This window comes from Panulirus ornatus, chromosome 3 (genome assembly GCF_036320965.1).
Source record: "Panulirus ornatus isolate Po-2019 chromosome 3, ASM3632096v1, whole genome shotgun sequence".
Taxonomy (NCBI): domain Eukaryota; kingdom Metazoa; phylum Arthropoda; class Malacostraca; order Decapoda; family Palinuridae; genus Panulirus; species Panulirus ornatus.
This window is the reverse complement of record NC_092226.1, coordinates 2,949,871-2,971,247: the sequence shown is the minus strand read 5'-3', so window position 1 is coordinate 2,971,247 and position 21,377 is coordinate 2,949,871. Positions and strand designations below refer to the sequence as shown.

Sequence of the window (21,377 nt, the reverse complement as noted above, 5' to 3'; positions counted from 1 at the left end):
TATATATATATATATGCTGTGTATGGGCGTGTGTATATATATATATATATATATATATATATATATATATATATATATATATATATATATATATATATATATATATGTGTATATGAACATATAGGAGGGTGAAAGGCATGCAAGGAATAGAGTGAATTGGAACGATGTGGTATACTGGGGTGGATATGCTGTCAGTGGATTGAACCAGGGCATGTGAAACGTCTGGGGTAAACCATGGAAAGTCTTGTGAGGCCTGGATGTGGAAAGAAAGCTGTGGTTTCACTGAATTACACACGACAGATAGAGACTGAGCATGAACAAGTGTGGCCTTTGTTGTCTTTTCCTAGCACTATTTGTACATGTGCACGGGGGAAGGGGGGTGCCATTTCCTGTGTGGTGGGGTAGCGACAAGAATGGATGAAGGCAGAAAGTGTGAATGTGTACTTGTGTATATATGTATATGTCTGTGTATGTATATGTAAGTATACGGTGAAATGTATAGGTACGTTTATGTGCGTGTGTGCGGGCATTTATGTATATACATGTGTATATGGGTGGGTTGGGCCATTCTTTTGTCTGTTTCCATGCGCTACCTTGCTAATGCAGGAGACAGAAACTAAGTATAATAAATAAAGAAAATGAGCAGATGGGTCTTCATATATTTCCTGGTGCTACCTTGCGAACATGGGTAACAGCGATCAACTATGATAGATGAATAAATATATACATATATAAATCATCAATATTTTTTATATTATATTTAATCCTAGAATGGCTCAAACCATCCACATAATGTTTGAGGACAATTTGTAGTGTGAGGTGGGTTTATCAAATAATGAAACAGTAAGAGAGACGTGTGTTAGTAAAAAGTGTAGTTGAGAGAGCATAAGGGGGTGTGTTGAAATGGTTTGACAGAGGAAGAGAATGAGCGAGGAAGGTTGATGAAAGAGAAATTATGTGTCAGAAGTAAAGGGAACAAGGAGAACGGGGAGAACAAAGTGGATTTAGAATGATGGAATGAAAAAGATTTTGAGCAATCAGGGCCTGAACATGTAGGAGAGTGAATGGCACACATGGGATAAAGCGAACTGGAACGATGTGCTATAACAGGGTCAATGAATTGTCAATGAACTGAACCAGAGCATGTGAACTGTCTGAAGTTCTGGGTGAACTGGTTGTATATAAGGCATGACAATCAGACAGTTTTGGTCAGGGTGGTATACAAGGTGAGAGAATCATGGAGAGTGGTTTTGTGAGGAGAGAAGAGGTGGTAAAAGCCTTATGGAAGATGAAATGCAGCAAGGCAGCGGAGTAGATGGTATTGCAGTTGTGCTGCACTATACTGTAGTTGTGTTGCTGACTGGTTGGTATATATTTCTTAATATATGTATGGATCATGGTGAGGTGCCTGAGTACTGGCAAAGGGCATGTTTAGTACCACTGTATAAAGGCATGGGAGATAAAGGTGACTGTTCAAACTAAAGAGGTATAAGTTTGTTCAGTATATCTGGTAAGATGTCTGGGAGGGTATTGACTGAGGGGGTGAGGGTATGTACAAAGCATCAGAGTGAGGAGGAGCAGTGGGGTTTCAGAAGGGGGAGAGGATGTGCGGTATCAGGTGCTTGCTTTAAACAATGTGTGTTAGAAAAATAAAGAAAAACAGATGGATTTATATGTGGCATTTATGGATATTGAGAAAGCATATGACAGAGTTGATAGGGATGCTTTGTGGAAGGTCTTAAGAATATATGGTGAGGGAGGAAGGCTGCTAGAAGCAGTGAAAAGTTTTTATCAAAGGTGTAAGACATGTGTTAGAGCAAGAAGAGAGGAGAGTGAATGGTTCTAAGTGGACCAATGGTTCTAAGTGAAGGATGGTCTATGGCAGGGTGTGTGATGTCACCTTCGTTGTTTAATTTGTTTATGGATGGGGTTGTAAGGGAGGTAAATGTGAAAGTCATGGAGAGAGGGGCAAATATGAAGCCTATGGGGGATAGGGGGGCCTGAGAAGTGAGTCAGTTGTTGTTTGCTGATGATACAGCACTGGTGGCAGATTTGAGGATGGGAGGACCTGAGAAGCGAGTCAGTTGTTGTTGGCTGATGATACAGCACTGGTGGCAGATTTGAATTTGACAATGCATTAGTTAATGACTGAGTTTGGAAGTGTATGAAAGGAGAAAGTTGTAACTGGATGTCAATAAAAGCAAGGATATTAGCTTTAGGAGGGTTGAGGGACAGGTTAGTTGGGATGCGAGGGACAGGTTCGTTGGGATGTGAGTTTGGATGGAGAAAAATCGGATCATATGTGAAAGAAAAATGAAGACTTCTATTCATTCATTTATATCAACCCAACATTTCTTTCTAAGAATGAGCTCCTGCAGATCAAGGCTGTGCTAGTTCCAGAGGCAGGGCAAATTGGACTCATTCAGTCAGGTACCCAATCAAGCAACAAACTCAAAGACAAAATGAATAGTTGGGTGAACTGTTGGCTGAATGCCCAGCCTTGGATTCAAACCCAAGCAGGCCTATGGTTGAGACCACAGTCAGCTATTTCCTGACATGCATTTATTACCATGTGTCTCTTTACACTTCTTTCCAAACTGTAGAATTAAAAGTGTGTGAGTGTCATGTTGTCTGTCTTGCTTTAGGGTTATGTTACTAATTAGAAAAAGGAAGCAAGAAAGAAAAGACTGCTCCAGGGTTAAAGATCACCAAAGCTTGCTTGATGCTTCTACTAAGAAGGAATGCTGCAAGAAATATCAAGTTTAAGCTCTTGCTAGTATTTCATTTAAGAAAAACCATTGGCTATGTAAAGTAAACCTCATTCTATCTTACCCAACTTCACCACCACGTCAAGCCCTCATCACCATATTTTCTGCAAAGTTTTCATTAAATAGCTTCTAATCTGTATACTGAGAGAGCATGGTAAGTTCTTCGTTTCCAAAGACTTTGATGCAAAAAAATTTGGTTAGGAATGTAATCTTCCTTAAATAATTAGTCTCACTTGCTTGATTTATGACAACCCAATGTCCAACAGGATTTCCATGAATGCTACCCCTTTGGTGGCTTCCAATACTGTTACAGGGAACTCAGCAGTTACTCTTTACATTACTTACTCTGAGACCTAATAATTCCCAAACTGTGATATCCATGCTTTTCCTTTCAGTACAGTGGTGTATGTTATGCACAGTACTCCTAATCAGCATTAGGGTTTGAAAAGAAAAGAAAGTGTAAAATGAAAAAAAAAATATATAATAGTTTGAGTTAAAATGAAAAAGATGATTAAAAATGTTTAATAAAAAAATGACAAGAGTATGGTCAAAGGAAAAACTTATCAAGGTTAGTCCAACAGCTTTTTCTTCTTATGAAAGAGAAATTACAATGAGCAATTCTAACTCAAAGATCACTGGATGATTTCACACATCATCTCACAAGCATGAGTGAGGATGGTATATGTTAATACAATGTAGTATGCACTATTTCCAAGTATACGGTGACTTATGAACAAAAATGTGTATTAGGATCTTCTGTATACTCATGTTACCTTATGATAACACTGCAGAAGAGAGACAAACAACTTGTACATCATGCTGATCATGTTTATTTTGTATACAAATCATGCCGTGATTATAAAATCTCTAATGGTACCACTATCAAAAGAAGCAGGAAAAAACAAAATTTTATGGGTAATATATGTTTCGAATGGACAATGTGCTTTGTGATAGACTATTTTTTTTCATCTGCTTTCAATGAAGAAACACCTATAAATAAAGCAATTATAACAATGGGAATGGTTTTGAAAATAATGACCTAGAATTATCATACAGTAACTGAAACAATAAAAGAATTAGGAAAACTAATCAATAAAATATATCAAGGATAAAAAAGAAATATTAGTACTATTTAGTACTGACAGAACAAACCTGGTGGTAATGGCTGTTGTGAGTAGAAAGGTTGTTGTTGCTGAGGTGGCTGTTGCTGACCAAAGCCAGAACCCCACTGAGTTGGTGTTGGCCCACTAAAGCTTGGGCTCTGGTAGGTTATGGCTTGCATTGTGGGCTGCAATAACATAAAATTTCATTGAATGCATCCTTGAGAAAAAAATCTGAATATGTACCCTAATACACAGAGAAATAAAGTGATTCAATTCAAAACACTAGTGTTTATCTGCTCTAATCTTAAGGCTCTTTATGATTTTACCTGTCTACAATGCGTAAACTACTGACCACTTCTAAAGTGAGATGACACATATATAAGCATCTTTATAATTTCTTAATGAAACTATTCTTGGAATCAGCTACATCTGTAAAACATTACAGAACATAATTAATAAATAGGATTAATATTATTCCTACCAAATAAGAAGAAAACTGGTCTAAGGAAGCTCATTTCAAGCCGAACAGAGCAATTAATATCAACTGAAGTTCTTCATGGAAATGGGGGCTGATATAAATCTATTCCATCTTTTTCCACCTAAGTATAGATACCCAATTGACTTGTACCATCAGTAGCCTAAAGAGATCTCTTCCATCACTAGGAAGACAGGAAAATGTCAGCTCTCCTCAACACCCTTATAACCCTGAGAGAACAGGTACATTGTTGGATGACCTAAATTATTAGGGTGAAATATGTGCTCTCATATTGACATTCTGTAGGTGTCTGAGATGTGATTTTTTTTTTTCATCTGCTGTGGTAATGGGTATGCATCTCATGACATCTTGGATAACTGGTGGAAGAAAACACCAGACAGACTTTAAAAAGTAGAGGTGGAAAGTTTTAAGATGTCATGTGATGGGAGTAGTCATATAAGTGTTGTCAGAAGACAAAAGGAGTAGATTAAGGTTTAACCTATGTACAGTATGTTAAAGTGAAATATGATCTTTCCATATCTATAAGAGTGCTTCTTACTTTTTCACTTTACTTACTTAGCTCATTTGTTAATATAGACCAATTTCTCCAATCACACTATCATATACACAAAATAATGCTTTCCCTGCTTTCAATCTCTAGTCATTCCTTTAACATTTTCATCTGAAATATTCATATCCCAAATTGTCATAAAATACACCTTCTCAACTAGTGTATCATAGGCCATACATTCTACATGAACAAACCATCCTATATGAATTTCATGTGTGATTTTATAATAATTTCTTCACACCAAATAACCTTCTTTCTTCATTATCTTATGATCTATTCATACTCCTAATTCCAAAAAAGGATATTAAGCAAATGATTAATTTCTAGTGCTTCTATATTTGTCCTAATCTGACCCACCACACTTCAGTTTTGCATCTAAAAAGTACTCTTTTGCAAAACTTCTACCACACTCTGTGCTTAAATTTTTTCCATTCACCATGGCTTCTAATCTCTACTGCTCTTATTTTCTTACCTAATCAGACCTGTATAAATTAAAGAGAATTCATTCATCAACAGTGTTGGGAAGATACTCTTTTGAGCAAGCTTCTTGTGCAAAATTAGCTTAATTTCATTTCCACTCACCAAAGCCTTCAGTGCTTATCCAGTTTTTCTCCCAGCATAACTATATTCAACTTAAGCTTTCTTATCAGATCTTTAATAAATATCACTCCCAAAAATCTAAACAACCACAGGTTCCAGTTCTACACCATGTTACCTGATCTTACAAATCTAACCTCCCTTCCTTTTAAAAATTTAGTGTCATACTTTTATTTGCATTCATTTTTGGCATCTCCCACTGACACAACTTATCAAACTGGACCATCAATTTATCCAACCCTTGCTGTGGTGTAGCTAACAACAAAGTATGATTTGCATACACATACGCAGTTTTTCCAATTGGATACATAAGTACATAATGATGTCATTAGTGCATGAATGACCTTCAATACATCAAATATATAAAACGCATCAGTGCCTAAAGGTGTTAAATACAAATAAGTCAATCATCATATCTTGTAACAAGACAGTACTGTTGTTGAATAAAATTAGATGATTTGACTTGAAATAGAAATACAATATTCTGGAGTCATTTATTCTACAATGCTTTTTAACTATCTATTCTGTAATATTTTCGACAGAAGAAACCTTTTCTGCCATAGCTGAACTTTAAGTCTCAGCATCTGTTTGCAACACTGAACTCCCAGTTATTAGGGTTCCGAATATACTGGTATCAAATATAACATTTGTGTTAGTACAACCATTTGCAGTTATCTTATGTATTTGCTACTTGCATTTCAAAAACATCAGCTGTTCTCTGAAGCAGTCAAACTAACCTTAAAAGATGGTAAAACAGTCCTTCATAGTATTCACTCCATCTCTTCACCTCATCTTTGCCTGTTACCACTTCCCCTTTGTCCCTTTCAACTATGTTCCCATTTGTTCTGTTTTCACACATTATTAGCCTCCTACTAAAACAGAGACTTATTCTCCCTAAAGTATGCTGATACTCACTCATCCTAACTCTCATTTGCCCTCTTTTTCAGCCCTGCACCTTCCTCTTGACCTTCTGCCACTTTTTCTTGTACATCTCCCAATCACTTGTACTCCTTCCCTTCAAGTAATGTCCAATATGCTTCTCTTTTGTCTTTAACTTTTGGTCAAACATAGCGAACAAAATGTATGAATACATCATCGCATACTTCATCTTTCCCTGGAGCAATGGATTCAGTATCTGACAAAACCATTATTATTTCCTTCATATTAAACAGCTCATTATAATTCTCTTTGTTATTAGGGGAAACAGACAGGGGAAAAGCCTCTACTTATCTAATTTCTTAAAACTCCCTACTGTATCTGCTGACACTAGCCACTGTCAAGAAGTTTTCAGCAAGAATATTAGCTACCACAGAATGGTCATTTAGTATAAAACCTCAATTGTTAAGGCATGGCAAAGGAGCAGAAGGATACTTTACAACTAGTTTCTTTATTCTCTTCCAAACTTTTGCAGGGTTGGTACTACAGTTAGTATCTTCCACATACTTTATCCTTGGCCTTTTATTCCAGATACAGTACTTGATGAATTTATATATTTGCCAAGGAATTATCATTTATCTTCTTTAAGCAGATCTCACAATCTTCCAATGCCTATGTGACTGGTTCCTCTATGGTAGTGCTGGTCATGAATTTCTGTACTTGATTTTAAAAAATGCAGCATCTAAAATAATGCTTACAAAATAATCAAATGATTCTTCAACACCAGTAAATTCACACACACTTGATTAGAATTTTATGTACATCCCAATCAGCTACCTCAGGTTTCCATCTTGAAGGGCTACTGGTGCAGTATTTTCTGTTGTACTTAGCAGGACTGGCAAGTGATCACTACCATGGAGGTCTTGAATAGATGATCAGTCAAAGCCCAGAAAACCTTCACTGGAACAAACTAAAAGATGAATATCACAAAGCTTCCCAATGTGTACATTGTGGTAAGTAGGGCTACCATATCATCATTAAAATATACTATGTCAAAGTCTGACGAGTTTTCAATTAATTTCCTTCTCGAATCCTTTCAATTGTGTCCTCTGTCCTATACAGGGCTGTGTGTACTGAAGTCACCATGCAAAAGAAAAGGGCTTGGTATTTCACCTATTAGGTCTTTAGTATCAGTGTATATAAGCTTTCCTTCTGGAGAGAGATGAGATGACAATAATTTTCTAATTAAAATTTACTCTAACTGTTGTGAATTGTAATGAAGCCCTTAAAGGAATTACATTATGAATAATTTCTGACTTCACAATAATGCCATTTCCTTCAGCCTTTTAGGGAGGAATGGATTAATATAATTCAGTCATATCCAATGGTCTTAAGTTCTCATTTCCAACCTTGGTGTATTGTCGGTAAATGATCCTGAGGAAAGTTTCAGTCATTAAGAATTTAAGATCTTCTTACAGCTTTTGGCTTTTGGTTCTGTTTGCTGATGATTCAACTAGTTTTGGATCATGCCTAGGAAATACAACAGATAACTAAGATGAATCTCTCACATCACATGTGCTCATTCTCACAAATTAGATCACAAATAGATGGTTTTAAATATAATAGTTTCTCCTTGATTTTTCAATACTTTGCCCCATACAAGGAGCTGGTGATTTTTTACTCTTAGAGGCACTTGAGCACTTCTTCAGGTGTGTGCCTGAAGGATTCTCCCCAGAATGAGCACCCAGAGAATGCACTTGGGAAGAACCATCCACATTATTCCCCCTTAGGAGAACATCAGAGGATGCACTTGCCATAATCTTGAAGATGAGGAGGCTTAGGAGTTCCAGAGGGAAAGGTCTTCCATTTCTTTCCTTTACTCAGCGGAGATATTCCAGAGTTACCTCTCATGGATAACGAGGGAAACTGGTTTCGAGAAACAGTATCACTTTTAGAAATAGCTTGTGATTGCTGAGCTGACAATATCCCCTTACAAATAAAGCTCACTAACACAACAGCAAAAGATCTGTTAGGAAAAATTCTATTGATATCTCCTTCTTATGCTTGATTTCCACTTCCTGCATTAGCGAGGTAGCCCCAAAAACACACAAAGAAAGACTGCATCCACTCTTGTCCATTCTCTAGCTGTCATATATTATGTACTGAAACTACAGCTCTCAATTCACAACCGGACCCAGCATACCTTTCCATGACTTATCCCAGGAGCTTCACATGCCCTATTTCAGTCCAATGCCAGCATGTCTGTCACAGCATACCATACTATTCCAATTCATTCTCTCCCCTGCATGCCTAACGCTCTCTTCCAGGCTCAGGCCCCAACTGCTCAAAACCTTTTTCACTCCATTTTTCCATCTACAATTAGGCCTCCCTATTCTCATTGTTCACTTCACCTCTAACACAAATATCCTATTTGTCAACATTTCCTCACCAAACCATTTCAGGACACCCACAACACAGCGTGATCAATACTACAAAGCATGGTTATAAAAGGCTCAGATTATGCCTTACAAACCTCCTTGAATCTTATCATACATTATTCAGTATCCACGGCAAGAAAAAGCAATAAATACACTTCTGGACTACCTGAAAGAATTCAACAAAGTCTCTCATAAAGTTTGGGCCTTGGGATTTCATTTTTTCTTGCTTCTATCATACTTTGTCACTGTCTCCCACATTAGTGAGGTAGAACAAGGAAACAGACAAAAAAATGGCCCAACCCACCCACATACACATATATATACATAAATGTCCACACACTCACATATACATAACTAAACATTTCAATGTATACGTACATATACATCCACATACATATACATACATACACATGTACATGTTCATACTTGCTGTCTTCATCCATTCCCGTCACCACCCTGGTACACATGAAAAACAGCACCCCCCATGCATGCAAGGTAGCACTAGGGAAAGACAAAAAAGGCCACATTCATTCACACTAAGTCTCTAGCTGTTATGTGTAATGCACAAAAACCATAGCTCCCTTTCCACATCCAGACCCCACAAAACTTTCCATGGTTTACCCAAGACACTTCACATGCCCTGGTTCAATCCACTGACAACATGTCGACCCTGGTATACCACATCATTCCAATTTACTCTATTCCTTGCATGCCTCTCACCCTCCTGTATGTTCAGGCCCCGATCGCTCAAATCTTTTTCACTCCATCCTTCCACCTCCAATTTGGCCTCCCACTTCTCCTCGTTCCCTCCATCTCTGACACATATATCCTCTTTGTCAATCTTTCCTCACTCTCTTTATTACCACACATCTCTCTTACCTTTTCATTACTTATTCGATCAAACCACCTCACACCACATATTGTCCTCAAACATTTCATTTCCAACACATCCACCCTCCTCCGCACAACCCTATCTATAACCCATGCCTTGCAACCATACATCATTGATGGAACCACTATTCCTTCAAACATACCCATTTTTGCTCTCCGAGATAACGTTCTCGCCTTCCACACATTCTTCAATGCTCCCAGAACCTTCGCCCCCTCCCCCACCCTGTGACTCACTTCCACTTCCATGGTTCCATCCACTGCCAAATCCACTCATACATATCTAAAACACTTCACTTCCTCAAGTTTTTCTCCATTCAAACTTACCTCCTAATAAACTTGTCCCTCAACCCTACTGAACCTAATTACCTTGCTCTTATTCACATTTACTCTTAGCTTTTTTCTTTCACCCACTTTACCAAACTCAGTCACCAGCTTCTGCAATCTCTCACCCGAATCAGCCACCAGCATTGTATCATCAGCGAACAACAGCTGACTCACTTCCTAAGCCCTCATCCACAACAGACTGCATAACTGCCCCTCTCTCTAAAACTCTTGCGTTCACCTCAGTAACAACCCCATCTATAAACAAATTAAACAACCATGGAGACATCACGCACCCCTCCCGCAAACCGACATTCACTGAGAACCAATCACTTTCCTCTCTTCCTACTCATACACATGCCTTAATTCTTTCATACTATCATACTATTCCCCATTTCCCACATTAGTGAGGTAGCATTAAGAACAGAAGACTGGGCCTTTGAGGGAATATTCTCACCTGGCCCCCTTCTATGTTCCTTATTTTGGAAAATTAGAAAAAAAAAAAAAAAAAAACGGGAGGGGAGGATTTCCAGCCCCCCGCTCACTCCCCTTTTAGTCGCCTTCTACCGCACGCAAGGAATACGTGGGAAGTATCTTTCTCCCCTATTCCCAGGGATAACACATGCCTTACATCCTTGATAAAAACTTTTCACTGCTTCTAGCAACTTACATCCCACACTGTATACTCTTAATACCTTCCACAAAGCATCTGTATCAACTCTATTATATGCCTTCTCCAGATCCATAAAAGCTACATACAAATCCATCTGTTTTTCTAAGTATTTCTCACATACATTCTTCAAAGCAACCACTTGATCCACACATCCTTTACCACTTCTGAAACCACACTGCTCTTCCCCAATCTTATGCTCCGTACATGCCTTTACCCTCAATCAATAACCTCCCATACAATTTCCCAGGAATACTCAACAAGCTTATACCTCTGAAATTTGAAGACTCTCCTTTATCCCCTTTCCCTTTATACAATGGCAATATGCATGCATTCCACCAATCCTAAGGCACTTCACTATGAATCACCTTTATAATAAATTCCACTGCAATACCATTCAAACCTGCCGCCTTGCCAGCTTTCATCTTCCACAAAGCTTTCACTACCGCTTCTCTGTGTACCAAGTCATTCTCCCTGACCCTCTCACTTCATACACCACCTCGACCAAAATGGGTATGTTTGAAGGAATAGTGGTTACAACAATGTTATATGGTTGCGAGGCGTGGGCTATCAATAAGGTTGTGCGGAGGATGGTGGATATTTTGGAAATGACATGTCTGAGGACAATATGTGGTGTGAGGTGGTTTGATCGAGTAAGTAATGAAAAGGAAAGAGAGATGTGTGGTAATAAAAAGAGTGTGGTTGAGAGAGCAGAAGAGGGTGTATTGAAATGGTTTGGTCACATGGAGAGAATGAGTGAGGAAAGATTGACAAAGAGGATATATATGTCAAAGGTGGAGGGAACAAGGAGGAGTGGGACATCAAATTGGAGGTGGAAGGATAGAGTGAAAAAGATTCTGAGCGATTGGGGCCTGAACATACAGGAGGGTGAAAAGCATGCAAGGAATAGAGTGAATTGGAATGATGTGGTATAACAGGGTTGACGTGCTGTCAATGGATTGAACCAGGGCATGTGAAGCGTCTGGGGTAAACCATGGAAAGCTTTGTGGGGCCTAGATGTGGAAAGGGGGAGCTGTGGTTTCGATGCATTAAACATGACAGCTAAAGCCTGAATGTGAATGAATGTGGCCTTTGTTGTCTTTTGCTAGTGCTACCTCACGCGCGTGTGGGGGGAGTGGGGTGCTATTTCATGTGTGGTGGGGTGGTGATGGGAGTGGATAAAGGCAGAAAGTGTGAATTATGCACATGTGTATATATATATGTATATGTCTGTGTATGTATATGTATGTATACGTTGAAATGTATAGGTATGTATATGGGTGTGTGTGGGTGTGCATGTATATAAATGTGTATGTGGGTGGGTTGGTCCATTCTTTCATCTGTTTCCTTGCACTAACTCGCTAATGCGGGAGACAGCGACAAAATATAATAATAATGAAATACATATACATACACATACACTGACATATAGGTATATACACATGTACATATTTTCATACTTGTTTGCCTTCATCTATTCCTAGTGCTATTCTGTCCCACAGGAAACATCATTGCTAACCCCTGCCTCAGCGAGTTAGCCCCAGGAAAACAGACAAAAAAGGCCACATTCATTCATCCCATAGCCTGAGCCAGGTACCCATTTTATCGACCAACCCCTAGGGGTGGATGAACAGCTGGGTTGGCAATGGATGACTCTTGTGAACAGGATTCAAACCTATGCACTTAACCCTGGGTGTTCCATGAATGTGTCATGGTCAAGAACGCTAAGTGCTACACCACAGGCGTCCATATACAAGAGGATCTAGATAAAATCATTAATGATCTGGAAAATGACACATGCCTTTAACGTCAATAAATGTCAGCTATTACAACTATGAAATCTCAAAAAAAATCCAAATATGAGCTGATGGGCCACAAGATAAAGGACATCCCAAGCGTAAGAGGTCCCTGTCTCCAACAACTTGAAAATCCTTCTGCATTGTAATGAAGCTTTCAAGAAAACACAGGATATTAGGATTTATTAACTTACCCTTTTCATACATAAGCAAAGATGTGATATTGCCACAATACATAAGGCTAGTTAGACCTTGCCTCAAATATGCAGTGTAGTTTTGGGGCCCCCACTTAAGCAAGGATATTCTTAAGTTGGAAGTAGTGGAGTGAAGAGCAGTTACATTTATTCCTTCTTTGTGTAACAAACCATATGTGGCTAGATTGTGGAAATTAAACTCCCTAAGGAAGGGGCAGCTCTGAGGCAAATAAATAGAATATCTTAATTAAAAAATTCTTAAAGGATTTAACAACAATGATGTTGATAATTTCTTTAGAGAAGTGCCAGAACCACCAGAGAGAAAATTACTAAAATTTATAGGTTACAGAGTTAACAAGGACTGTACAAAATATTTCTTTACCAAAGATATCATTGATGCAAGGCATTAGCTCCTAGAAAATGTTGTTCAAAACAACATCCATAAGATTTTGAAAATTAGGCTTGATCATTACCTGTCACTCTATGGTACTGAATAATTCATTTAATCAATGAACATAACGTAGCGGTATATCATGCTACTTTCTCAATCACCGATCTCTCCCTGGCTATGCTGTGGTAACATACCAGATCTGATTAACCCATGACACAAGCTTTAAGAGAGTATGTAAAGATTATTGTATCACTTTTCAGCATCAGGAATAATATATATAGGCATGGTAAGATGAGGGGCTGGAGCTCAAGTTTTTCCTTACTATTGTCTTTATAACAAAAACTGAAGGGATGTATGTCACTGGTGATGGAATGCAGGACATGTTCATTCTACCTTATGATTCTCAAAAAACTTCTTTTAGGCATATTAATCCAACAAGGTATTATTTTCTACCCCTTTCCTGTCGAGTGTGTTGACGGAGGAAGTGGAGGGTGGGGAGAGAGCCTTCATTTTGCTATTCTTTTCCTCAACTCCTTTTAAGAGGACTGATTTTTTTTAATTGCTTGAAAGTAGTGTTAAGGCCAGACCACTTTCCTTGGACTTTAAGTCTGCATGATCTATGTATCTATGTAACTCTTCAACTCTCTCAACCACATTCTTTTTATTACCACAACTCTCTCTTACTATTTCATATAATCAATCACACTGCCTCACACTACATACAGTCCTCAAAGATTTCATTTCCAATACATCCATCCTCCTCTGCACAGCCTTATCCATAGCCCATGCCTGACTTTCATATAATATTGTAGGGACTACCATACCTTCAGCCATACACATTTTTGCCCCACCAGATAACATCCTCTCCACACATTCTTCAGTGCTCCTACAAACTTTACCCCCTTATCCATCCTATAACTCAATTCTACTTCCATGGTTCCACATGCTACCATATCCACTCCCAGGTATCTAAAACAGTTCATTTCCAATACATCCATCCTCCTCTGCACAGCCTTATCCATAGCCCATGCCTGACATTCATATAATATTGTAGGGACTACCATACCTTCAGCCATACACATTTTTGCCCCACCAGATAACATCCTCTCCACACATTCTTCGGTGCTCCTACAAACTTTACCCCCTCATCCACCCTATAACTCAATTCTACTTCCATGGTTCCACATGCTACCATATCCACTCCCAGGTATCTAAAACAGTTCATTTCCTCTAAGATTTCTCCATTCAAACTCACACTACAGTCTAACTTGTCCCTCAGCCATGCTAAACCTAATAACATTTCTTATATTAACATCTCCTCACAACTTCCTCCTTTCAGACACTCTTCTAAACTCAGTCACCAACTTCTGAAATTTCTCAGTCAAATCTGCCATCAGTTCTGTATCATCAGCAAACAACTGACTCACTTCCCATGCCCTTTCATCCCTTTTAAACAGCATACTTGCCCATTTTTTCAAGACTCTCACATTTACATCCCTCATCACCCCATCCATAAACAAATTGAACAACCACTGTGACATCACATATCCCTGCTGCAGACCAACCTTCACTTAGAACCATTCACTCTTCTCTCTTCCTACTTGTACACATGCCTTACACCATTGATAAAAACTTCTTAATGCTTCTATCAACTTTCCTCCCACACTGAATACTTTTCAGACCTTCCACAAGGATCTTTATCATCATTATCATGTGCTTTCTTCAGATCCATAAATGCCACATAAAAATCTATGCGTTTCTCCAAGTATAAGCAAAACACCTGATCCACATATTCTCTGCCACTTCTGAAACCCACTACTCCTCCCCAGTCTGTTGCTCTGTACATGCCTTCACCCTCTCAATCAACATCCTCCCATACAACTTACCAGGTACACTCAACAAACTTATACCTCTGTAGTGTGAACACTCACCTTTATCTCTCTTGCTTTTACATAGACACAATATACACATTCCACTAATCCACAGGCACCTCACCATGATCCATACATAAATTGAAAATTCATACTAACCAAACAGTAACACAGTCATCCCCATCCTTAATAAGTTTAACTGCAATACCATCCACTCCAGCTGCTATGCCACATTTCATCTTACAAAAGGCTTTGACCCCCCTCTTCTCTATTCAACAAACCACACTTTCCATGGCTCTTTTACTTTGTATAACACCCCAATGCAAACACCCAACATCTGCCACCCTATCACCTATCATGTTCAACAGTCCTTCAAAATACTCACCCCATCTACTCCTCACTCATCACTACCTATCACCAATTCTCTTTTTGTCCTCTTCATTGATATTCCTATTTGTTATCTTGTTTTTTGCATGTTATCAACCTTCTTCCAAAACATCAACTTCTCCCTAAAATTTACTGATACTTGCTCACCCCGACTCTCATTTGCCCTTTTTTTCAACCCTTACACCCTCCTCATGACCTCCTGCTGCTTTCTCTTATCAAACCACCAATCATTTGCACTCCTTTCTTGTTAGTACTGTCCAAACACCTCTTTTCTTTTTCACTAGTAACTTTACTTCTCCATCCCAACACTCATTACTCTTTCACATGCCAATTCCTCACCCATCCCCCTTGCTTCCTTTACTCTCACCTTATGCCAATCTACACTCAATATCTCATGCTATTTCTTCACAAAAGTCTTTTCTCCAAGCTCACTTACCCTCACCCCTATTTTCTCACCAACACTCTTTCCTCTGTTCTGAAAACCTCTACATATGTAATCTTCATCCTTGCCTACAGAAGATAGCTCTCAGACAAACCACAAGCTGCCACCACAGCACATCTACATCTAAAAGGCTCTCTTTTACAGGCATATCAAAGAAATATGTAATCCAATAATGCCTGCTCACCACCTCTCATACTCACATATGTATATACATATGTCGAATGTCCCTCTTTTTAAACCAGGTATTCCCCATCACCAGTCCTTTTTCAGCAGACAACTCCTCACGCTGTTCACCATTTCCATTCATTATACTGAATACCCTATGCCCTCCAGTTATACCCTCAGCTGCCACACTACTCATCTTCACATTCAAACCACCTATTGATAACTAATACCGAGTATCTTACATCAACATTGCTGACAGATCAGCTACTCCCAAAATACTTGCCCCTTTTCATTTTTCTTCTCATGATCTGGTGCATAATCACTAGTAATTACCGATCTTTCGCCATCTACTTTCATTTTTATCCACATTAATCTACAATTTACTTTCTAACACTCTTTCACACACATCCTCAACTCACACTTCAGGAATAGTGCTACTCCTTCCTCGGCTTTAGTCCTCTCACCAACCCCTGATTTTACACCTATGACATTTTAAACCATTCCTCCCCTTTATCCTTGAACTTTGGTTCCCTCAGAGACAGATCATCCAGGTATAATTTCTTAAACATACTGCCTATCTCTCCTCTCTTCTCATCTTGGTTTCATCCACATACATTTAGACACCTCGGCCTGAGCCTTCAAGAAGGATGAGCACTCCCTGCCTGGCTCCTTCTGTTTCAACTTTTAGGTGGAAATGGGGGGTTCAGAGCTCCACTCCTACCCCCTTTAGTCGCTTTCTGTGACATGTAAGGAATAAAGAGGTAGACTTCTTCTTTGTTACCCAAAAGATATGCCTCTTCTTGCTTCTGCAATTCTTATTTTTGGGGTGTACACAAAAGTTAAAATTTGTATTTCTCTTTTCAATTTGATGCATTTTTTTAAATTGTATTTATGTTTAATTGCAAAATGAAATCTGTTAATTACATCTCTATATGCATGTGGTGTCTTGAAAGATTCTTACAAACCATACATTTGCTAATGTACACTTATCCTTTGCATTACCATACAGCTGACACTAGTGAGTTGGGGATGGGTTGTATAATCTGAAAGTGACATCTCTCCAGCCATTATTTACCTTGTAAGGATTTTTTGTGCCATCATATGTTATGGTTATCGGTCTTGTATTCATCATTTTGCTATATATTTTCTGTTATCTTTTTTTTATAACAATGGTATTTGGGTTTGCTTTCCATGTCTTTAACTTGCAGTGGTTAATGTGAAATTTCCTATAACTGATTAAGGTATTTTGAGGGGATGATTTCTTTGACTACATACAAGTACTTCTTTCTGCTTGTTTGTTGGTTCTAAATTGTAATAGAAAAATTTACCTACTCATTCATTTTACATTCTGCTTATAAATCTCTCCACATTTCTCCCTTTATTTATGCTCACCATCCTGATACAATTTTCAAAGTAATGAATTCTGGAAAACCAGCACTCTTGGAATTCTTTTCTACTGCTTTTTCTTTCATGTCTAAGTATTTTCCAATAAGCCACTATGTACTTCTTTACAATTTACTTTAACATTCTTAAATTTCTTAGCACATTCTACTACTGTTGCTTTATCACAAAAAAAAGCCAGCCATAGCTGCCAAGAAAGCAAACAGGATGTTAGGATCTATAAACAGAAACTTTATGTACAAAAGCAAGGATGTGATATTGCCACTAGACCTAAGTTTAGTAAAACCACACATGCACAGCAATTTTGGGCCCCCTTCTTAAATAAGCAAATTCTTTAATTTGAGGCTGTATAGCAAAGAGCAACTAAATTGATTCCCTCCTGGTATAACAAAACATAAAAGGAGAGACTGCAGGAATTAAAGTTATTCTCCCTAAGCAAGAGGTGCATCCAGGGCAAATTAATAGAATGCTTCAAAATACTTAAAGGACTCAACAACATTGATAATGGACTTTTCTTACAATAGTGCCAGCATTACTGATGAGAAGAAATGGACTGAAACTAAGAGGTCACTGAAGTAACCTGGATAGCATTAAAATATCTTTTTACCGACATTAATGATGAGTAGAATAAGCTCCCATAAAATGTTCAGAAAAACACCCTTATCATCTTCAAAATCAGGCCTGATCATCACTTGTCACTCTCAGTAATGAGTAATCAATTCAATCTGTCATCATAGTGCAATGGTACATCATGCTAACTTTTCAACCACTAATCTCTTCCTGCCCATGTTGCAGCATCATACTAACATTTATTCACTCATATCACTTGCTTTGAGAGAGCGATTAAGTTTATCCTTAGTATTGTCTTTATAACAAAAAGTGAAGGGATGCATGACATAATCATGTTCATTATACCTCATGACTTTCCTATAAAAATTTCCTTCAGGCTATCAATCCTGCAAGGAAATTTTTCTACCCGTTTCCCTGCCGGCATGTGCCAGAGGGAGTGGAGGGTGGGGAGAGAGCCTTTGCTTTTGCTATCCTTTTCTTCTATTCCTTACATTTTTCTTTGTACTAGACCATCTCGCTTGGACTTGGGGTCTGTTTGGTCTGTGTACCTTATGTAATTCTATGTATGCTTGGTTTTAGGGCACCAGAGATTATTACACCCATGTCTTCTTCCTTACTTACCTTTGGCAGTTAACAGAATTCATACTGTATCTTGCCTCTTCACTTTTACTACCAATTGTAAAACTTTGCACTTATCAACATCAATATTCATTTGCCACTGATGAGCCCAGTTCATCAGTTTGTCTTTGTCAGTTTGAAGCTGTAGATGTTCAAGTTTATTTGTAGTTCTATTTCCCAGCTGTATCATCAGCAAATTTTGATATCTTGCATTCAGCCCATCATCAATATCATAAATATATATGAGAAAGAGCACTGGTCACGAGACTGATCATTAAGGCACTCTAACTGTTACGTCTAACCATTCTGAATGTTTGACCATCAATCACTACTCTTTATATATAGCTAGTTGAGCACTTTACTACACAGTGAAGTACAACCCTGTCAATGCTATGTGACTTAATTTTTGCTTGTAATCTATCATGCAGAACCTTTTCAAAAGCTTTTTGAAAATCCAGACATATAACATCAACCTTTGTCATATATGTTGATTAGAACATAAAAAAAATCAAAAGCACTTGTCAGACATGAGTGATTTTGTCAAAATCCATGCTGAGAATCATATATTAAGTGGTAGTCCTCTTAATGGTTTACAGTTCTTACTCTAAATGATGGTTTCCATATTTCTGGGTTGTGACTTATCATTTCTGAATATCAGTGTTGCACTGGCAAACTTCCAGTCATCTCGAACTTTTTCCTTAGCATGTAACTTACTAAAAGGACAGTCAAGGGCTAAACTATCTCATGTTTCACCCCTTTCATTGTTTCAGATAAACTTATCAGGGCCTGCTATTTTAATCATTTTCATATGAAAAAAAATAAGAGCAAAATATCTTTTCTCCTAAACACAATATTTCAACAATTCTACCATGAATGCAAAAAATTGGACAAAGGTGGAAGTGATTCGCAATTGTGATTACTATTTATGTATTACAGGGAGAAAGTTTATACACTTATGATGCCCAGCATATGGATGTACCATGTCTTTACTCCTATGTTCGTGAGCACACACACTCACACGCCCCAGCCTAAGCCAGGTGGTACCCATTTACCGATCAGCCCTGATGGGAGGAGGAACATCTGGGTTGGATATGGGCCAACTGTCCATCAACATTTCCAGCATGGTGCAGAAGATAAATCAGATGGGTGGGAATGGGGGCAAAAATCTTTCCCTCCTGTGTTCAAAATTTCTAAACAAGGAAATGAAGGAGCTGTGAGAGAACTTTTCCTTGAAGGATTAGTTGTCTACTCCTGGTGGTACTTCATTAGGCAGAAAAGAGTAAAAAGTTGTAAAAAAAAAGAAATATACTTACACTAGCCATGCTGTTCACACTAGCCACTGGTCTAGGTGGTCGTCGTCTGCTGCGCTGGGTTTTACCTCCACGTTTTGTAGCTCCACGCGGTGACTGGTCAGATGTTGGTGTATCTGGAGCTTTCACCTCCTCTTTCACCTGCTATGAAAATTGAAACTTACATTAATACAGAGCAAAGCAACTCAAGAAATTTTGGTTTTCTAAAAAGTGATTAGGTTCTCTCACACAAACATTATCATTTATATTTATCTACTTATCATACTTAACCGCCATCTCCCGCATTAGTGAGGTAGTGCAAGGAAACAGAAAAGGAATGGCCCAACCCACATACATACACATGTATATACATAAATGCTTACACACGCACATATACATACATATACCTTTCAACGCATACTTTTTCTTTTTCTTTCAAACTATTCGCCATTTCCCGCATTAGCAAGGTAGCGTTACGAACAGAGGACTGGGCCTCTGAGGGAATATCCTCACCTGGCCCCCTTCTCTGTTCCTTCTGTTCGCCACCCCGCCACACATGAGATAACAACTCCCTCCCCCCGCATGTACGCGAGGTAGCACTAGGAAAAGACAACAAAGGCCACATTTGTTCACACTCAGTCTCTAGCTGTCATGTATAATGCACCGAAACCACAGCTCCCTTTCCACATCCAGGCCCCACAGAACTTTCCATGGTTTACCCCAGACCCTGGGGATAGGGGAGAAAGAATATTTCCCACGCATACATATATATATATATATATATATATATATATATATATATATATATATATATATATATATATATATATATATATATATATACATACACAGACATATACATTTATACACATGTACATATCCATACCTGCTGCCTCCATTCCCCCCCCCCTCCCCTTTTAGTGAGGCAGCACCAGGAACAGACAAAAAATGCCACATTCGTTCACACTCAATCTTTAGCTGTAATGTGTAATGTACTGAAACAACAGCTCCCTTTCCATATCCAGGTTCCTACAGACCTTTCCATGGTTTACCCCAGACTCTTCACAAGCCCTGGTTCAATATTGACAGTACGTTGATCCCGGTATACCACAATATTCCAAATCACTCTATTTCTTGCACACCTTTCATCCTCCATCCTTCCACCTCCAATTTGGTTTCCAACTTCTCCTCATTCCCTCCATCTCTGACACATATATCTTCTTTGTCAATCTTTCTTCACTCATTCTATCCATGTGTCCGAACCACTTCAACACACCCTCTTCTACTCTCTCAACCACACTCTTTATATTTCTACACATCTCTCTTGCCCTTTCATTACTTACTCAATCAAACCACTCCACACCACATAATGTCCTCAAACATTTCATTTCCAACACATCCACCCTCCTCCATGCAACTCTATCTATAGCCCATGCCTCGCAACCAGATAATATTGTTGGAACTACAGTTCCTTCAAGCATACCCATTTTTGCTCTCCAAGATAACATTGCCTCCTTCAATACATTCTTCATCGCTACCAAAA

The 21,377-nt window shown here is 38.5% G+C and overlaps 1 protein-coding gene across 1 annotated transcript in view; it reads right to left on the bottom strand.

Annotated features, from left to right (window-relative positions):
- LOC139760033 (uncharacterized) overlaps positions 1–21,377 on the bottom strand; it is a 163,238-nt gene that overhangs the window by 48,853 nt on the left and 93,008 nt on the right. The window contains exons 6-7 of the mRNA XM_071682776.1: positions 19,859–19,999; positions 3,921–4,056 (exon numbers count right to left, since the gene is read on the bottom strand). Of these exons, the coding sequence (XP_071538877.1) occupies positions 3,921–4,056; positions 19,859–19,999 (277 nt within the window). The remainder of the gene's footprint in view (positions 1–3,920; positions 4,057–19,858; positions 20,000–21,377) is intronic.